Genomic DNA, 21,204 nt, shown 5'->3' with positions numbered 1-21,204 from the left:
TCTGAATTTTGAGTTGCAGAAATCTTAGGATATTTGGCAAAGACTTTTTCCACACTTAATGCATGGTTGAGTTGAACTTTTGTCATGTTTTGATTACCAGTTCTGTAATTGTTCTCTAACAAAAAAATATACTTTTGATAAGTGGCATGTAAAGTATGTACTAGTAAGTTTTTGTTAATAAAACAAAAATGTTTCATTAGATGGGTGGAGCTATGGCCCCTCCAATGAAGGACCTGCCAAGATGGCTAGAAGAAAACCCTGAATTTGCTGTTGCTCCAGATTGGACTGACATCGTTAAACAATCTGTAAGGAAAACTATATTTCTGGATAGATTTTGCTTTTCATTTTTAACTGTTTTTAGAGTCTTATGATCTATATACTTTAAGAACATGTTATGTGGCTTGATCCTGTCTTCCTCTCTCGAGAAGGGTGGAGAAATGTTTCCAGCCAGCGGGCCAGATGCTTAGGTTCCCCAACAGTCATTTTGACTGTCACCTACCTGTCAATCACCTAACATCACAGTGATGGCACGTAAAGTGTTTTCTTTGCCTGTACAAATTGTCTGCACTTGCAGAGCTCTTTGCCTTTGCCAGCATTAGTGAACCTGGTGGCACTTGGAAAGGCACAGGGCTTTTTAAGCATGAACAACCATCTGATCGGCAGTGCCTGCAAACACAGCTTTTGACAGGGAGCCACTTCTTTACCTGCCCAACATCTTACATCAGATACAGCATCATATGTAGGGTGAGTGGGCAGGTGTGGCTTGTCTGAAACAGCCTTGCAGGTCAAATGGGGAGGCCTGCTGGGTCCATTTAGGCTGACAGGCCAGAAGTTCCCAACCACTGCTGTGAAACGGTAGCTACCCGCTTTGGTGGACATTTGTAACAGCTTCATTATTAGTGCACGACTGTCTTAGGAATACATATTAAATACAAGATTAATACACAATTGATTATGGAATAAAACCTTCCATGCTTGTAATAAAACTCGTTCTTTGATTAAGTATGTAGACTGCCTTGTTTGAGTTCTGTGAGGAATTTCCCTGTTCTCAACCTCAGGCATTGGACATGGTGTGTACAGAGGCATTCTGTTTCTTAAAACCTAGAAGCCTAGTACTTGTCAGACAAAGGACCACATCATGTTTAATTTGCTTCGGATTTTGCAAGGCTGGATAAATCTGGTGTGTTTATTGTATCAGATTTCTTTGGAAGTCTCGTCTTCTGAGCATTACCTACTGTTTCTGGTTTCTTTGTTTTTACCATTGTTTTGTTTGCTATATCATATTGATGATGTTGAAGGGAGAGCTTATTTACTGGACAATGTTCAAATGTATGATCTGGCCTTTAATGGGAGGAGGAAAAGGGCTGCTTTGTGAACAAGATCTAATTGGCAGCATACCTGTTCTTTTCCTTGCCCTTGGGATTGTACGCTCTGCTTTGTCATGTGAGCCGCCCTACATGAAATTCTAAATCGGTAGGCATCCCTGTAGGTGGAAGCGTAACAGCATGGAATATTCTTTCTTCCCCATATGCAGGGTTTTGTTCCAGAGTCCATGTTTGACCGTCTTCTCACAGGACCTGTTGTGCGAGAAGAGGGAGCAAGCAGAAGAGGGAGAAGGCCAAAAAGCGAAATTGCCAAAGCAGCTGCAGCAGCTGCTGCTGTAGCTTCAACTTCGGGAATTAACCCACTGCTGATGAACAGTCTGTTCGCTGGAATGGATCTCACGAGCCTTCAGAATTTGCAGAACCTACAGTCTCTCCAGCTTGCGGGTCTCATGGGCTTCCCTCCAGGACTAGCGACAGCTGCTGCCGCCGCTGCTGCTGCTGGGGGTGATTCTAAAAATCCAGCTACCATGCTGCCTCTGATGTTGCCAGGTATGGCAGGGTTGCCCAACATGTTTGGACTCAGTGGATTGTTGAATAACCCAATTACAGCTGCTTCTGGAAACACCACTATGGCTTCCAGTCAAGGAGAAACTTCTGAAGATGGCACTTCAAAAGTAGAAGAAAAGAAGACTGAGAATGAAGAGGAGAACAAAGACTCTGAGAAAAGCACAGACACTGTTTCTGCTACTGACTCCGCAAATGGATCTGTCAGTGTAACTGCTGCTGCCGCTGCTGCAGCAGCAGCAACCACCACCACCGCCGCCACCACTGGATTGCCTGCCAACCCTCTGACCTTCAATCCTTTCCTTCTGTCCACCATGGCTCCTGGCCTGTTCTATCCTTCTATGTTTCTACCTCCAGGACTGGGAGGATTGACACTACCTGGTTTCCCAGCATTAGCAGGACTTCAGAATGCAGTGGGCTCCAGTGAAGTGAAGGTTACTGATAAAACTGAAGGAGCTGCCTTTAAAGATGAAGAAAATCTAGAGGGCAGTGATGCAGAGGAGAGCCTTGATAAAACTGCAGATTCCTCTGCTTTAGAAGATGAAATAGCACAGGGTGAAGAATTAGACTCGCTTGATGGGGGGGATGAATTAGAAAACAATGAAAATGATGAGTAAGCAGTACCAGTTACTGTTAAAGTGTTTTAAACTTTTGACAAGTGGTAGTCCTACTGTTTACACTCACAGTTAATGTCCATAATTAGTTTTTATAAGCTGTTCTGTAACATAGTGTAGCAAACAAAAAAGTTCAAGTCATGTTATACAGATGTGTCAAAAGGTATCTTGGTCATTAAGTATTGTGCAGTGCATTATTTATTATCCCTAGGAGAGATGAAATTGAGAGGTGATCATGTCTTTTTAAGGAAATTGACATAATGCTCTGCTTTTTGTTTTCCCTTTTGGTACCATTGGTATTATAAAAGCAGCAATTTGTAATAGAGTGGCACTAAATAGAAGGAAGTGCTGCTTAAAAGGAAGTATGAAGTTATATATTTAATTTTTTATTTTTATTCTTTGCTGTGAAAGTCAAGATGAAATTTACCACACATATCATACTCGGGCATCATTTTGACTGTATGGGGGGTTGCTTGTGCATGTACACATACACACATTCTCTGACAATCTCCATGATAGTGTGAATGTCTCTCTGTCTTGAGACACAGCAATAATAAGGCAGCTGTTGAATGTGAAGAGTACCTTTTGGAAATTACCCACTGAAAAGGTTCTTGCAGGATAAAACTACAGTTAAATCGTCTCGTGATCTTGTAATGCACTGGTAAAACAAAAAAAAATTAAAATCAGGTACCTTTTTGAATTAAAGGACTTTGTTACTTTAGCCACAAAGCTAAACAGATTACCTCAACTCTAAACTAGCCTTGAAGTTTACAGACATGACTTTGTAAATGTATTTGTTTTTCTTCGTTGTGATGTCTTTTTTTTCCCTTGGAAACTGCTATCATGTAAGATAAGATGTAAATTGCTGCCAACTGTAGTAATGATGCTTTTAATAAAAGTGACTCATGATATGCAGAGATGTAATTTATAGAATGTAGTGATTAGGGAAATCACAACTGGTGTTTACTATTTTTTGTATTCTCAATAGAAGCAAATATATAATTGTGTTTCTTTTTTGGTACCTTTTTAAAAAAACTCTGTCTTCCTTTGCCAGCTTTTTCTGTCCCTAAATATACTGAATTGGTAGGTTGTGAGAAATAGACAAGAAGAAAAATCCTGAATTATGTTCATATTATTCCACTCTAGCTAAAGCTTCAGAAAGACACACAAAACCCTGCATTACTCTCTCAAAAGGGCTTGTGAGACTAGGAATACTTTCAAATGTGTTCAGCGTGTGATAATGTGGTACATTAAAGAACAAAAGGGTAAAAGAGAAATGAGGCTTTGATAGGCACAATATCTAGGTCATTTATCCTTGGTTAATGGGTAGAAAAACACAATGCTGTAGTTTGAGCAGAGGACATAAAGGCTCTGTGGTTTCCTGTAGACCAGAGCCTGTGATGCCAGAAACCACTGTCAAACAACCTACAGGAAACTACAACTGACCCACTTTAAAGAAAACTTAAGCTGCTTCTGGCAAGCTTCTGATTTGTAACTTCATATGACCTTTGATAATGTATCAATTGAGAGTTATTGTTTTCATTGTACTGTGTCGCCAGGATGAGCACACAGCAACCCTGACATAAAGTTAAAGGGTGAGGCACTTCACTGTGGAGGGTGAAAAGCTGGATCTGCTGGGTGCAGAGCTCTCTTTAGAGAAATACTTCAAGCACAATGCTGATGGTGTACTCCAGAATCCAATAACAGTTGATAGAGGAGAAATCTCAAATAATTTATGAAGCTCGTTTGCACATTTGTCTAGCTGCTGTGCAGCGCCCAATAATGCAAACTTAAAGTGACCTTTATTCTAAGGACCAGTTCAGTTAAAAGCACATGCGTATGATGACAGGAGAGGGCAGAATGTGGGAAAGAGGAGTCTCTGCGAACAATGAAAACAAAGTTAGTAATGAACAGCTGCAAAGTGAATATTGTGTGAATGAAAGATGGGCACCGTTTGAATTAGTGAAGATCAAAATGTCTTGTTACCTCCACTTTAATAGATCATAGAGAGCTAATAGAGGTCAGGAAAGATTTTTTTTTCCTGTACACATTATTGCACAGTTGACTGAATGCATTATTCTTTCCTGTCAAGCCTCACATATGGAGCCGATCATAAAAATCTAGAAACCAACTTGGAGGGGCCATCAATCTGATCAAGAGTGGCATATCCTGTGTGTGCATTCATATTATCAGCTTGTTAAATTTTTCACTTTTTTTAATGACTCATTTTCAACAAACTCTGGAATTTATTGTAAAAGTACCACCGTGAAAGATTCTTTGTCTCTATTCCTAGTAATGCATTAATTTTTATACTCCCAGCAAGGAACTTAATGAAGGTTAATGATATCCCAGGGGAAGGAGTTTTAATTGTCAAGAGCAAAGGCAATTAAAAAACAAATAACACACACAAACCACCAACCTATAGCATCCTTTATTTCTGGCGGCTGTGTGTCCATTTTACGATGGTGTGAGCCCTCACATATTTAATGTCCTTGGAGAAGATGTCTGGTGTGAAACAACTCATTCCCTTGCGCAGCCAATAGAAACAGTGCAGAATCTATGAGAAGGTTCAGCACAAGCCCCGCTTCTCTATCTGAAAAGGAGGAGGTCCTGATAAATTGTGACCATAAAGTCTATATGAATTAAAGAAAGCAATACTGAAGCCTTATCCTTCTTGATGCAGACACATTTAATATGATTGTGCTTTTTTCTTTTGGTAATGGCATGAGTGGAGGGACGCGGGTGGCGCTGTGGGTAAAACGTCAGAGCCCAGGACTTGCTGATCGCATGGTCGGCGGTTCGAATCCCCGCGGCGGGGTGAGCTCCCGTCGTTCGGTCCCAGCTCCTGCCCACCTAGCAGTTCGAAATCACCTTTAAGTGCAAGTAGATAAATAGGTACCGCCTTATAGCGGGAAGGTAAACGGCGTTTCCGTGTGCTGCTCTGGTGCCGGTTCGCTAGAGCAGCTTCGTCACGCTGGCCACGTGACCCGGAAGTGTCTGCAGACAGCGCTGGCTCCCGGCCTCTAGAGTGAGATGAGCGCACAACCCTAGAGTCTGTCAAGACTGACCTGTATGGGCAGGGGTACCTTTACCTTTAATGGCATGAGTGACTGAATGTTCCATGGAGAAGGGTGCAGTATCTACAGGTAAAACTAAATTCCCCACTAAGCTGTCATATGTGTGCACAAGCTACATACCTGGGCAGTATAGGGAGACAATGTATATTCCTCTTATTCATACCATATAGCAGGGATCAGCAAGGTTTACCTTGCCTGGGCTGGTTCACTCCAGCAGAGATCCCTCTGTGGGCCTGATTGCACCCGCAATTTCCGGCATCTGCGTCTGCACAGATGCGATTTCTGGCCCCACAGAAGTGAGTCCCTGGGCCGGTTTAGCGCAGCGCGTAGGGTCTTGCCAAGCAGGTGGCTCAGTTCGGGGGCCAGTTAAATGACCCCCGTGGGACGCTTGTGGCCCATGGGCCTTAGATTGCCTACCCCTGCTGTATAGTCTTTGTGTGCTGGATCTTGAGTGGCTTGCATAGCACAGGGCTGGATGTAACTAAAGAAGGCACACAACCACCTCTCATTACCCCCATGCTATGCCCGGTGTGTTGCCATCTATGTAGGCTGTGGGGGGATGAAATGGGGAAATGTGCCCCTCTTCTCATGTAAACGTAGCCACACTAAGAAATTGAAGCAGCAGAAATAAACAGGCCTGTTTAGGGAAGTTTTTAATGTTTGAAGTTTTATTCTGTTTTTAGTGTTCTGTTGGAAGCCACAGTGTTCTGTTCAGTGTTCTGTGTTTTAGTGTTCTGTTGTTTTTAGTTTTCTGTTGGAAAACACAGCCAGATGGGCAGGGTACAAATAATAAAATTATATTAAAATTGGGGGAGGTAAACAGAAAGAGAGAGTGGAATTGAGGCAGAGTTGTGGGACATGTTACGGTGAAGTGGGGGGGGGGGCACAGCTTTCCTTGTGGACATACTGCCATCACCCATGGAATGATAGGTTAAGGATTCTAACCTGGAGGTATTTGGTGATTCCTTTTCTCCTAGCAGCTGGTTTCTAATTAAAACCAGGCACATGTGCTTTCATTTTAAAAGAATGGGATTCCTAATGGGAGCATAGCTACTTTGAGGGGTGGGGCGGTTGGCTTAGGATGAAGTTTAAACCAACCCAGGGGACTGAGGGACTGAATCTTGATATGAAAGTGTTGGTGACTGGGATTGAACCTAGTGATCGGGGCTGAATCTTGGCATTAAAGTATTTCCAGTGTGAAAATGCTACTTGTTCCTCTTTAGAAAAGCAAATCTAGTGAATGTGTGTCTTGAAAAATGGCTGATTCTGAAAATATTTGGTATATTGACATGGGTTGTTAGAACAGGAAATAATGATCTGCACTGACAGTAGGTTTTCATTAGTTACTTCAAGAAATTGCAGTATTTATATAATACTTCAATGTACTCAATTATTTGCAAATTTGTGGACTCCAAAAACCCATTTAGCAATTTCCACTCTAATTTCTGCCATAAAGAAAAATCCAAAATCTATATGAAGGCCCTATTTGTAAAAGAGATGGATTAGAGAAAGTACAGTGGTGCAAATGTGCATAATTTGCACAACTCCTGCTTTATTTCATTTTTTTAATGTTTTAAAAATAAATACAGTTATACTGATTTCTAATATATAACAACAACTACAAAAAAGGAAAAGATACAAAAACAAAATCCCAACTTACTCCCAACTCCAGGACAGATTGATCTAGTTAAGTTTGCCAAAGTCCAATATGTGATTTTGGTGGTCGTGTAAGGTAACTCATTCTTGTAGAATTTTGGGGACAGATTTGGTTTCAAGGGTAATCGCATACCACTTGAATGCCGCGAGTCTGGGTAAGTGTACAAAATTGAGAACGTGGTTACATAATGATGTTAACATTCCCAATATCTATTATAATTCATTTACTATACTATACAAACTTTTACTGTAAGTGTTTTGGGCCCCAAACTGGAACTTTTGTGGCTTTCAAATTCATAATTCTATTTTCTCCTTGCTTTTATGCAAACAGACGTGATGCGAGAGACCTCTGACAAGTATCCAGATGTTCTCTCCACCAGCACCATTTTAAATAGCCATGGAGATGAAGGGTTGAAATTTTGACAAGGGTAGTAGTTCCACAGGATTCTTAACCCTTTCCCCCTTGGAACATTTTCCTAATGAAATCACACCACCTAAAACTGCTATTGTTGTTGTCGTTTAGTCGTGTCCGACTCTTTGTGACCCCATGGACCAGAGCACGCCAGGCACTTCTGTTTTCCACTGCCTCCCACAGTTTAGTCAAACTCATGCTGGTAGCTTCGAGAACGCTATCCAACCACCTCGTCCTCTGTCGTCCCCTTCTCCTTGTGCCTTCTATCTTTCCCAACATCAGGGCCTTTTCCAGGGAGTCTTCTCTTCTCATGAGGTGGCCAAAGTATTGGAGTCTCAGCTTCAGGATCTGTCCTTCCAGTGAGCACTCAGGGCTGATTTCCTTAAGAATGGATAGGTTTGATCTTCTTGCAGTCCATGGGACTCTCAAGAGTCTCCTCCAGCACCATAATTCAAAAGCATCAATTCTTCGGCGATCAGCCTTCTTTATGGTCCAGCTCTCACTTCCATACATCACTACTGGGAAAACCATAGCTTTAACTATACAGACCTTTGTTGGCAAGATAATGTCTCTGCTTTTTAAGATGCTGTCTAGGTTTGTCATTGCTTTTCTCCCAAACTGCTATTAGCTCTGTTTAAAAATCAAAACACAAGAGATGCATTGTACAGGTCCCTATCTTCTATGCTGTCAGCAAAACAAGTCTAAAAGCAACTTCAGTGTTACGTTGTTGTAACTGGGAAAATAACAAGAAGGGCAAGACTAAGTTCCCGCTCTCCATAACAACACTGTTGCTGCCCATGGCAGATTTTAAAATACAAATGGCACATCCCTCCCACCCATTTGTAAGGGATGGGAAACTTGCGTTCCCTAGATGTTATCAGACTGCAAGCCTCTAATCCCTGATCACTGACCATGTTGATAAAACTAGAGTGATACTGCATTTGGGAAGCAGGTCCTTCATTCTGTACTTTCTCCCCTTTCAGTTTGGTGGTAGTTCTTCTGAATGTTTGAGACATGGCCCATTAGAAAGTATAAAAGCACTTCCGTAGGCTGTGTAACTTCTTTGTGTCATTTGCCTTACATCTTCTGTATTTTGACTGAACGAGGAAGCAGATTGCTGTCCCATTGCACCCAGTTTGTTTTCAGTCATAAGTTACAACGCTACCATATTTAGGAGGACGTTCTACTGAGTACTGTGAAACTGTTCCCTCCTACCTCTGGTTTATTTTGCTGAGATGATTGTTTGCATCCTGGTTTTGCTGTAGAGCATGGGTAGGCAAACTAAGGCCCAGGGGCCGGATCCGGCCCAATTGCCTTCTAAATCTGGCCCGTGGACGCTCCGGGAATCCGTGTTTTTTACATGAGTAGAATGTGTCCTTTTATTTAAAATGCATCTCTGGGCTATTTGTGGGGCTTGCCTGGTGTTTTTACATGAGTAGAATGTGTGCTTTTATTTAAAATGCATATCTGGGTTATTTGTGGGGCATAGGAATTCGTTCTCCCCCCCCCCCCAAAAAAAGAAAATATAGTCCAGCCCTCCACAAGGTCTGAGGGACAGTGGACCCGCCCCTGCTGAAAAAGTTTGCTGACCCCTGCTGTAGAGTTTTTCTTCCATCCTTTCCCTGATTCCTCCATTTTTATTTTGTTTTGATTTGGCCTAGGAAGAGAAGTTCCAGGGATCTGGCTAAAGAGTGGCCATCACCAACTGACTGAATACTTAATCTCCAGAGAGAACAGCACTGAGTAAAATAATAATAATAATTAAGGATCCCTGCTCTCGATTGAATCTTGTCTGGTTTTAAGCACAAACAGCACACTCAGCTTTGTTGACTCAGTGATGCATTTGTGTTAGTGGCTGCTTGAGCTGTACACCAATTTACAGTGTGACCTTCAACAAAATGGCATTATTCTTAAATGCTGCCTGGAGAGCCATGACAGATTACATCAGCCTAATTCATTTCCAGTTACATTCACCCCCCTCTCCGACAAGGAGGAAACCATGCTGCCACCTTCAAAGTGTTCAATGGCAGAATCCCACAACTGGAGCCTTGGTTGTGAAAATCATTATTGATTTCTTGATCATCCCTGCAACAACTCCCACATTCTCTTTTTTTAAACCGGGGGGGTTATGTGCCAGTTACCATGTATACAATATTAGCTTCACTGGGGAATTAAAACTTCATTACAACAGAATGGAGACTTGAAATGCCATTAAATATAAGTGCTGCACCAGATTTTGCATGCTGCTGAGACCATATATTTGTTTTTTTCTCTTTTTAGGCAGCACTGATTACCAGGACGATCTATTGAAGACTAGTCAATACACCTTATTGTTATTTTTGTGGGGGCTGAGGGTGGAATACTATTCATCTCTATTTGAAGAGTACATTTCACAGATTGCATTTTTTACCCTTCTCCTATTGAGCTTTTTTTCAATTCCATTAGTTGACACCTATCTCTTCTCCTGCAACTGTGTGGATTACAGGGTTTATTTTCCTCAAGCAATTGTCAATCAAATGGTTCCTTAGTTTCTTTTTGATCTGCCTTCATTGCTTCATCTTGATGCCAATGTTGTTACAGCTTTTCATGTCGTTTTGACAACCCTGGGCACCATTTTTCTTTCGCTGTGACTACTGGGATCAGAATGGAGGCCAGCTGCATCTCTTGGTAGGGATGGTTGCGAATTGGTGTTTGGCTAGAATAGGATTTTGCAAATTGTGTTGGCATGAACCTCCACAAGTATGTGCGGCTGGGGTTTTTTTAAGCGTAAGCCAGCTCAGCTTCTTCTGCAGAGCCTAGAGACAACAGATCAAAGAAAGAGAAGGAGATCGGTACCATTTGGTCCATAGTGTGTTTTGAGATTCTGGCAGAGACTTGAGGGAAACATAACAGCCATAAAAAGGGCATTGCGCTAAGGACCACTTTACTGCATCAGGCCCAAGATCCATCGAATCCATGAGTCTATTTCCATCACATCCCAGTAGATGCCTGCAACGCACACATGATGTCTGTTTCCAGCATCAGGTATTCAAAGAACTGCTGTCTCTGAACATAGATGTTCCATTAATGGCTAACAGAGCCACCCTCTATGAAACTTACAAACAAAAAACTTATAAATGAATGAGCACCTCCAACTTTTGTGGCTGAAAACCCTGCAAATCAATGTGTTGTGTGAATAACAGCTTCTCTGTATCAGTGCTGAACCTACTGCAAATCTTCAATGGAGCTCCATTTGCGTGTTCAGTACTTGATGTGTGCAGAAGATATGAAAATGCTCTCTAGACCATACCAGCTAAGCACACCCTCGGTGTTCAAAACTCCCATTGTCTTAAGCGCATTTTGCGACAAGGAATTTCATTAGGGCGAGTAGTTTCTGAGCTCTGGGCACAGTACTGCACCTGAAATTTCAGATCAAAAGAGCAGAGTGGAAAGAAAGGAGAACCTTTTCTGCCTCCCCACTTCCAGCTACTCTCTGAAGACTGGAGAAGAGACCCTCTTAAGAATATTAGAGGGATGAGCAAGGGAAGGACTAGACTATGTGAAAAGTGAACATAATATTTTAGCTGCAGTTCATTCATTTTCAGCTTTGTATTGTTATACATAAAGCATGCCTAGACATTCCGTTGTTGCTCCCATAACCTAGGTTTAAGGTGCCATTTAGCTCCTAGCTTTCATACCGCAGCTTCTAAGACTGCACACATCACAGCAGATACACTCTCTGCATCATTCTGAAGGTGGTTTCATGCTTGTAGCTCTTTCTGTGGGGATGAGAACACTGGTTGAACCAAGTTTGTGTCCCCACAGTGCAGCTGATCCCAACCATGTATACCTGTCCCACATATGACAGGGGTGGGCATGGTTCGGGGGAAACCACCTCAGATACTAATTGGATTACCTGACAGGACTAATTAAGCCTGTGGGCTGAAGGTTCCCCACTGCTGCCCTACAGCACTTCCTCCAACCGAGTGCCCTCCATATGCTGTTAGACTATGGCTCCTGTCATCCATGCTGACTGGGGCAGATGGAAGTTATGTTACCGAAATATCTATTTGGAAGGATGCTGTTAAAGAAGCTTTGTACACATGCATCCAGGGTGTGGAGCTCATTTCAGACTGGTGCTAATGGTGGACTGGCCATAGCAAACATGACATGTCAGTCTCTAGTCTCTAGGGTACAAATGGGAAGTTTCTAGCAAGTCTTTCAGGTGTTCATTCTGAATGCCTGAAGGGGGCTTTTGTGACTCCCTATGTCCAGAAAGATGGAGGGCACAAGAAAAAGGGGATGTCAGAGGACGAGATGGTTGGACAGTGTTCTCGAAGCTACAAACATGAGTCTGACCAAACTGCGGGAGGCAGTGGAAGACAGGAGTGCCTGGCGTGCTCTGGTCCATTGGGTCACAAAGAGTCGGACACGACTAAACGACTAAACAACAACAACATGTCCAGTAGGAGAAAAGGCATAATTTCTCTTTGTTGTGTACGATTTCATAAACCCTTGCATTAGGAGAGGAGTTGATTTAGCAATTAAAGGTAAAGGACCCCTGACAGTTAAGTCCAGTCGTGAATGACTCTGGGGTTGCGGTGCTCATCTCGCTTTACAGGCCGAGGAAGCTGGCATTTGTCCGCAGACAGCTTCCAGGTCATATGGCCAGCATGACTAAGCCACTTCTAGCGAAACCAGAGCAGCGCAGGGAAACGCTGTTTACCTTCCCGCCGGAGTGGTACCTATTTATCTACTTGCACTGCGTGCTTTCAAACTGCTAGGTTAGCAGGAGCTGGGACCGAACAATGGGAGCTCACCCTGTCACGGGGATTCGAACCACAGACCTTTAAATCGGCAAGCCAAAGGCTCAGTGGTTTACACCACAGCGCCACCCGCGTCCCTGATTTAGCAATTAAAAATCCTCAAATGCTTTTCCTCAGAGGGAAGGTGTCTCAATTTATTTTAGTTGCCTTTTATGTTTCTTTCAACTCTTAAATTTTGCTATGAGGTGACCAGAATTGCATTTGTACTAGATTACATATGGTTCCCTGCACACCAGGAGTGGTGGTGGTGGGTTTACAGGGGGTTGCAGAGAGAGAGGGTCCGGAAATGCCTTTGTGCATATGTCCATTTTTTGCCACAACTTCTGTTTCTATGGAATGCCAACACATATGACATTAGCCATTGTTGAAATGGTATGGGCAAATTCAGTAGTTTAGAGCAGGGAGGCGGAATGTGTGACCATCATGAATATCCTCCAAAGGGAATGTTCAAGGATCCCATTCCCTTTGCTTTTAGAACTTTTCAACTTTATATTACTCAACTTCACGGCACTAAGATCTGTAAAATGACTAAATTCAAATTCCCATCCTTGAAGTACATGCAAACTGACCAGTGTAAATCTATTCAGGAATCATCGTATTTGACTTTTAACACAACAGCTGAACCATGGACTCGGCAATTCAGGGAGATATAAATGGCTGCATTATAATAAGCAGACACCTATTTCCAGCATGATCTATGTTTTTGTGAAAATTCATTATAATAAGTCTTACAATACCAAGCTCTTCAATGAATTTTTCATGTCTGCATACCTAGATATATATATATATAAAACGATGGTAATCATACACCTTTAGGGCAATGCTGAGCACCAGCTGTTTCATAGATGATTTATAGGTTGCCATGCTCAAGGTTAATAATCAGGAGAAACAGGTTAGAGTATGCAATGTATTTATGTCAGGTTAGAAGTTCAGGAGTGGGAGGGGACAATATTAAAAAGATGTGTGCTGATTTAGTTAATCAGACCTGTACTTTGTGGCCAATAAAATCTGTTAACATATTTCACAAAGGTAACACGAAGATAGAAGTAAAACACCCAACTTGCTTTTAAAGTGCAACAGAGAAACACTAGTTGAACACTCTATACTTACACTTCCATGACATTATATAAGCTGGCCAGATTTTCATGTTCTGAAGTAGTCATTTAAGGAAAGAACTTCCCTTTAGGGGAACCAAAAAAAGAGAGTACAAAATCAACACCTTCCCACCTTTTAGTGTAGTCATCTCCTTGGTTACAGGAAGGAAATTACCATAAATTGTTGATGAAAATAATTATATAATATGGTACACCTTTATATTAATTTTGCACAGCATGAAGAATGGTCAGTATAAGCAGCAATCTTATTCCTTACTAATTACTGAAGAGTGATACCTCCAGGATTGGGGTAGGTGTGTGTGTAAGATAAGTGGAGATTCAGAGACTTGGGGTGGGTGGGTGTAGAATGACCTACATTGACTTAGTTTTAAATCAAGTGTGGGGAAGAGGACTGGGCCAATGGGCTGGGCCATAGCCAAACTAACTTGCAATCCAGTTCAGGAAGTGATCCAATGGAAACGGCAGGAAGGGCTGCTTCCTAGCCTTGGTTGTCTGAACTATGACTGGCCAAGGACTGAGAAACACACATACATTGTATGACTACAAACCAGGAAGATGCGCTGAACAACAATTCATAAGGTAAGACCTAAAGAGTGGCACATAGCAGCATAAATTTAGATTTCTAAGCTGAAAGCAGTCATTAGCCAGTGTGCGCCGATGATGATGGCATTGCTGTATTTCTTGAAAGTTTGATATATACTGTACCATGTATTGGCATTTAAAGCAGCAAAAAGTTCAATTTAATTTTGGGATTGTCCACAGCAGGGGCGAGGAGCCTGTGTCCCTCCAGAGGTTGTGGACCACAACTCCTCCCATATAATGCCTGTCTATTGTTCACCCTGGTCTGGGGCTGATGGGAGCTATAATATGACAGCATCAGGTTTCCTACCCCAGGCCTATAAGGACACCACCTCTAGCTCGCTAGCAGTTCCTGCTAGGTGAATTAGAGAAGTTCCTGCAAGTTTCCATTTTGCTTACCACAGTTTGAGTGTATTTTTTACCCTCTACTGGTAAACTAATACATATAAAGAATATAAACACATATAAAAAAGTGTAGTTCTTTTTTAAAAATCTAGTTCTGCTATTGAAGAGCAAGTAAATAGTCCTTTCACTAATATGCCTCATTAATAGCTCCAAAAAAGATGGCAACAGTGGCTGAAGGAGCCAGGATAGCTGCTCCTCAATTTTTAATGCCTGCTGTGTGGCTCTGTTCCATCTTTGGAGTGATTTAGGTGGGTGGGGATGGTAATGATTGATTTAGTAAAATAGGGAGGGTAACTAGTACAAACCATGTGTTCCAGTAACCAGGGCTAAGGTACGGTAATTTTTTTTAAAAAATGTGTACATAGGAGGGGGATTGTCCTACATATTCCTGTGTTGCAGGGTGTTGAACTAGGTTTCCCTTTGGTTCCCTTCCAACTCTACAGTGTTATGATTCCATGATTCAGTTCTTCATCTGTTTGTACAATTCCATTCCTAGAATTGACCTGTTGGTTATTTGGCTTTCAGTCTTTGCAGGGATCTCACATCTTTGCTGATTTGAACTGAACATAGAAAAATGAAAACTTTACTATTATAGAAGGGAAGAGAAATACTTTGTTATAATACAAGCATCCTGATTTCTAGCATCTATTGGTGGAAATGGAATCTCCTATTTTTATTGAACTAAGTATTTTGAAGTAGGTATTTTTTAAAAAAAATGCTTGCAGATTTCATGAAAATCACACATTCACTTGGCTTGCCTCCTATGAGCCCCTTGTTTGTATTACATAGTAGAGTGTACCTATTTCCTGTTGTCAAACCATGCTACAGAGTAGAAATACAGTATTTCTCTTTTAAAAGGAGAGTTCTTTATTTCTGCATTAAAAGATGCAAGCGATACGATGTGCAAGTACCTTAAGAGGTAAAATGTTATGCAAAGTGATGGTGCAAAATGAATACTCCACATGCTTTCATGAGATGCTGGCACAGCTTTGTGAAAATCCTTCTGTATGAAAAAATATAACATGGAGTGACTTCAACCAGAGACACTGGGATTTGCCTATCGCAGTAGAAAGCTGTAACCATTTTGGAATTATTGTTTCATGACACATTTGATTACAAATAATATACACCCTTGTGCAAATTAATTGAAACAAAACATGTTTTCTATCTTACTCGCAATCCTGTACTCAAAACAAACACGAAAAGACAGTTGATCATTATGGTATCAGAAGCCTGCAGCCAATGGAAGGAATGATGCGCTCGCCACAATATATTGAAGTTCTACGAAAGAGAGTTATACCAGAGCTGGAAAATAGGTATTATTACAGTACTGGGATATTGCAGCAGGATCTAGCCCCCTTCCACACTTCGAAAGTGGTGAATAAATTCGTGACAGAGCAGCAAATACAGGTACTTGATTGGCCAGGGAATTCCCCGGACGTACATCCCATTGAGAATTTGTGGGCTACATGCAAAAGTGGCCTCTGTGCTGTAGACTGTGGAGAAGCTCATTCAGGCGCTGATTCAAGTGTGGTACAGGGATGTGAAAATCAACAGTGACTATTCACAACTAGTAGACTCCATGCTAAACCATGCTCAAATGCTGCTTAAAAATAGTGGAGATCATATCCGTTACTAATGTACGTATATGTGAGTTTTGTATATGTATATGTGAGTTTTGTACAATAAATTACATTGTTTGTTTCAATTAATTTGCACAAGGGTATATAATGTCCAGAACTCCATCCACCTCTTAGTGTTATGGGCTTAATGGGGAAGTACCTGTGTATTTAGCGATGCACATACAGTATGACACATGGTTGCTTATTCTGCCCTGATAGAATAGCTGCAGTGTGGAGTGGACATCCATTTGCAGAACCAACATTGGATCATGCAATGGAACTTTCTCCCCTCCCCTCCTCTTCAGCACCTTCAAAATCTGCTCCAGGGGATTGAGGGAATAATAGATTCCATTTGCTTTATCATGTCTTGGAAATTAATTAGCTCAGTGTGGGCAATATAAATGAGTCAGGCAAACCTGAGTACAATTCCCACCTGTCCCCTCCTCCAGCAGAGCACTCCTTTCAACAGCTCTGTAGAAAGCTATGCAAAATTTAAAAATCTGACCCTTGGATCTTCATACTGTTTTTATTTACATCTGTATTAATTTAAGTCTATAGGTATTATAATTTGAAACCGTAGGGTGGCATCTCTAGCTAAGTCATACTCAGAGCGGACACACTGAAATTCATTGCATAGTTGGAAACTATTCTAACCATGTCTACTCAGAAGTAAGTCCTATTGAATTAACTGGGGCCTACTGCTATGTAAATTGGGTTAGAATTTCAGCCTTAGTAATTATTGGGGGGGGGGAGAATCCTCATCACAGACAAAACTTTATATCCAAGCCCTGCCCTCTAATAGCCCCACATGCGTTTCCAAGTCTATATAAATGCCTGCTGAGCAACCTGTTGAGCTTTCCCCAAGTAATGAATGGTATCTGTCCTCTAAACAAATGGGAAGAGGAGACCCGACATAATAAAGCCAGAGCCTAGGACACCGAAGAGATTTCATTCCCATAAATTGCCTCTCTATTACACTTTGAGTATATTCACATTGAGAATGTCCAAATAAGATGAGGAGAGGACCTAATTCATTTTATAAGCAGGGCTTTAAATCTCAACATGAACCTGTGCTGCAAAATTAATTATGGTTGAGAAGGATGGAAGGGGAAATTCACACCAATAATGAAAAGTCCCATATCCTGCTTTGGCAATCCCTGTAATAGTTTTTGACAAGACAGGGGAAAGCATTCATAAACATTAAAACATTAAAAGGGAAAAAGAAAAAGCTTACATTCAAAGGGAGGAGTGGTCACTTACCAAGGTTAAGCCAGGTTCAAGGTGAGGCCAAAGAAACCCCATCTCCAACCCCACTCAAATAATAAAGGACTAACAGAACCTGGGGAGAAGACACAACTGGCTCCCTCCTCGTCTCCTCAAAGGACAATTCTAAGTAGCATATTCATGATGCCAGTCAAGGTAGCTAGCTTCATGTATAAGCTTAGACATGCATGTAAGCATTTTAAGTGCATACAAAGAACACGTAAAGTATAAATGCAATAGGTAAATACTGAAACTTCAGTATGAAGAATACTCATGGGAGACTGTGGATTGGTTGCACCTCCCTGTCAAGTATGCTGTTGGACCACAGCAACTCTCACTCCACCCGCCCCCATCCTGTCATCTGTGTGAATGCTGCATTCCATAACTCAGTGGACAAAGCTGAGCCAGGCCAATCCTGCCCAGTTGGTGCACCCAGGTCTCAGTGACACAGAAGAAATTAAGTATCTTGTCCATTATTATAGATAAATGCTTTGTTCTAGACTGACCTGGCATTAACTAGTACCACCAGGCACTGGGTGACAGGACAACATAAATTTTGGCAGAAGGAGAGCGTATTGGTCAAGGAGACAGCTTCCAAGCCAGAGGTTTTCAACCTTTTTAAGTCCATGGCTCCCTAGACCAACTACATTCTTTCTACGGCACCCCTGTGGGACTCAGGAGCCCTGTTATGCTACCCCTTGCCTCCAGAGCTGGCAGCCTCTCACCCTTTTCCAAACATCCTCTCTTGTGGAGTGTTCCCACAGCCTCCTCTCCTCTCTTCTTTCTTTGGGAGTCCTCTGGGCAACTACTGCCCAGATTGATTGGTTTTACCTTGTGGGCTTATAGCCGAATAAAGTATTATCTATCTATCTGTCGCCACCCCTGGTCACTGACCTGCCCCCCACCCCAAAGAGAGGTGCCTCCACATGCCACACCCTAGGGGTCTGGGAAGAGGATGCCCCAGCCTCAGTGGCCCGATGGAGACTGGCCAAAGGTGAATGTGAGGTTAGCACCTTATTCACCTTGGGAGGCAGCAGTGGTGGCAGCAGGTGCTGCTGGGCCTGCATGGCGGAAAAGCTCCCCTTCAGTACCAGGCCCTCAGCTCCTAGGAAGACCTTGCACACAGCAAGTACAAGAAAGGCCAGCACAGAACCCGCCTGCCTGCTTGGTCTCCCACTTGTCTGTCCATTCCCAACAGCAAGGGCTGGTGGACTGGCTAACAGGGATACCCCACCCATTTGCATGCTTACTCCAAGGCCACCTCAGCTCCTAGCAACCAGCTCCCCCAGAGGCACCATTCGCCTGGGGAGCTTGTAGCCAGAGCTTCTGCAACAAACAGCTGTGCAAGCCTTTGGGAGGCAGAGATGCAAGAGGGCATCTCTGCAAGAGGACAGAGAGAAGGAAAGAGGGACAGAGGCCGGTGTTGCCACTGACCATTGCATCCCAGGGTGCCACGGCACACTGGTTGAAAACCACTGTTGTAGGCAATTCCTGCCCACTCTCCTTACCCGAACAAGCCCACCACCAGGACCATATCTCCCCTTGCCTGTAGCTGTTGGAATTATGCTGTCCAGACATGTGTGCGTGAACCACAAAATTAACACCCCACAATACACTAGTGCTAATTTACTACTTCTGAAATTGCTACTTTTATGCCCCATAATTTTAGGAAAAGAGCAACAATTTACCAGGGCCACTATGAGATTCAGTGGGAAGGACAAAAAGCAATGAGTCCATATTGTATTAAGACAGATTTAAGGTGGGATGTCAGGGGAAATTTACACTTTAAGTTGTAAAGATTGTTAGGGAATAAGACAAATTATGCAGGGGAATTGGACAATCCTTTTCAATGAAATGTGCCATTGCAGAAGATCACACCAAAATATCTTCTGAACCTGTATAGAAAAGAGGTTCTAAAGAGCTACTTACAGCTTAATCCTAAACAGATTTACTCAGAAGTAAGGTTCTCCAAACTCAAAGGGACACATTCCCTAGTACATGTGCAAAGGACTTCAGCCTTAAGCTCATACATGGAGCTTGTAGTAGCTTAGAACAATTGCTAACTATTTTCTTTAAAGCGCTGACCTCACTGCCATAACACTAACACATTTTGAGCTATTTAGCACTGCACTTCTGAAATTTTCCAGCGTTGGAATTAAAACAGAGATTCCACACAGAGGTTAGTAAAGTGCTGTATTATCCAGCAATGCCCTTCTGCATGGCCAAGATCCTTCTGTAATGTTTACTCACAAGTAACTCCCAGCCAGCAAAGGCCTTGTCTTCCAGTTTCTTGAAGGGTTTCTTGCCTCTGTGAAAAAAGGATTCAAATTTTCTGTCTCATTCTCGGGACACTTGAGAAGTGCTTGAGAATTTCTGTGGGTGTGGGGTTTTGATCTTACCTTATTGCTGTGAGATAGTGTGTGTGTTCAGTAAACATTTCTCCAAAATTTTGCAGTCTCTCTGGCTGCCCATGCTTCTTAAATCTAAAGAAGTATAATGGGGGAAGTTAGCTCACAATGTCTTCCCCTGGGCCTTACTTGGAGTGAGGGCATCTTAGAAGGATGTAGTGTGAAGACCACAGGTGAGATGATTTGTAGAATAAAAGAAAAAACTCTCACAAACAGCCTTTAGCTACTTCAAAACCATAACACAAGTGCACACCATCCTAGCAAAAGAAAAACATCCCCTTTGATAATTTTCTGATGCCATTTATTTTTTCTTTAATTGATAGTGAATGGTAGAAAAATGCAGGAGAATTTTTCAGCACATTACTAGTCCTCTAAAATATTAATTAAGAGTTTCCTGCTTGCAGGCCCTGCTATTTGCTTTGTTTTCTGTTGTTTACTTCTGAGAGATTAGTGATAAATAGTCTCTTAATTGCCCAAATGTCAGTTTCTGTTTCCATGTGTGTTACTGGGGTGGGTGGAGTTAATTGCTGGCTTCCTTGCACATTATTTTTAATACCAAAAAGTACTATTTTGATACAAATTTTAAGAAATCAGAAATTAAAGCTTTCAGCTGTCTTGTGTAACAGGAACTGAAATTGTGGCAATAAAGGGAGGTTATTTAAGGGACAATTGAGGCCGTTCCTTACTAAATCCCAAGCCAGGAAAACAGGAAGCAGTAAAATGGGGGAAACTTGCAAACAGGAAACAGGAAACAAAATTGTAACATGGCACCCTTCCCCAACCTGCTGCCCTCCAGATGTTTTGAGACTCCCATACCTCCCATCCCATCAGCCTCAGTCAGCATGGCCAATGGTCAGGGATGGTGGAAGCTTAATCCAGCAGCATATGAAGGACACTATGTTGGTGAAGGCTGTAATATGGGAAAGACGCCTACTTGTGTCAGTCATGAAACTAAGAAGTATGGTATATTGCAATGTTTGTCAGGTGAGAACTCTCACAACTGCAATTGTTAAGATTTGAAGTGCTCCTTATGAAGGAGAAACACCACTCAGTAGTAATCTCTTTTTGGCTGAAAGGGTTGTTGAAGATGATAATATTAATGTCTTAAGCATATCTAAGTAATCGTCAGTCACCTCAAATGTCAAAAGCAAATCTTACCTTTATAAGAGACCTTTGGTTTCTGGTTTTATTTCTTCTTTCAAGGAACCTACCACAGGATAGGTTATTAGCTCTAACCTTGAAATAAAACACACAGCCTTGAAATAAACCAGAATTGACCCAATGTTGTGCTTAGGAGGCAAGAACAGAGGAGAGGTGTCTCCCTTCTTAAGGGGAAGGAGCTGCCTAAGTCCTCAGACG

At 42.1% G+C, this 21,204-nt stretch overlaps 1 protein-coding gene and 1 long non-coding RNA gene across 9 annotated transcripts in view; one reads left to right on the top strand and one right to left on the bottom strand.

Moving 5' to 3' along the window:
* The window catches only part of CHD7 (chromodomain helicase DNA binding protein 7), a 143,020-nt gene extending 139,606 nt beyond the window's left edge, over positions 1 to 3,414 (top strand). For all 8 annotated transcript variants that reach the window (XM_081917498.1, XM_081917500.1, XM_081917493.1 and 5 more), the window contains 2 exons: positions 201 to 305; positions 1,535 to 3,414. In XM_081917498.1, the coding sequence (XP_081773624.1) occupies positions 201 to 305; positions 1,535 to 2,506 (1,077 nt within the window). In that variant the 3' untranslated portion in view covers positions 2,507 to 3,414. The remainder of the gene's footprint in view (positions 1 to 200; positions 306 to 1,534) is intronic.
* On the bottom strand, positions 2,773 to 19,709 carry LOC309373471. Its single transcript, XR_014170065.1, has 3 exons — positions 19,688 to 19,709; positions 13,564 to 13,633; positions 2,773 to 5,096 (listed from the first exon to the last, which is right to left on the bottom strand). It is a non-coding gene; the product is annotated as an uncharacterized lncRNA (long non-coding RNA).
* Positions 19,710 to 21,204: the final 1,495 nt, after the last annotated feature.

Source organism: Podarcis melisellensis (assembly GCF_964234715.1).
Source record: "Podarcis melisellensis genome assembly, chromosome: 7".
Taxonomy (NCBI): domain Eukaryota; kingdom Metazoa; phylum Chordata; class Lepidosauria; order Squamata; family Lacertidae; genus Podarcis; species Podarcis melisellensis.
The sequence above is the reverse complement of the archived record's forward strand: the minus strand, read 5'-3'. Positions and strand labels throughout refer to the sequence as shown.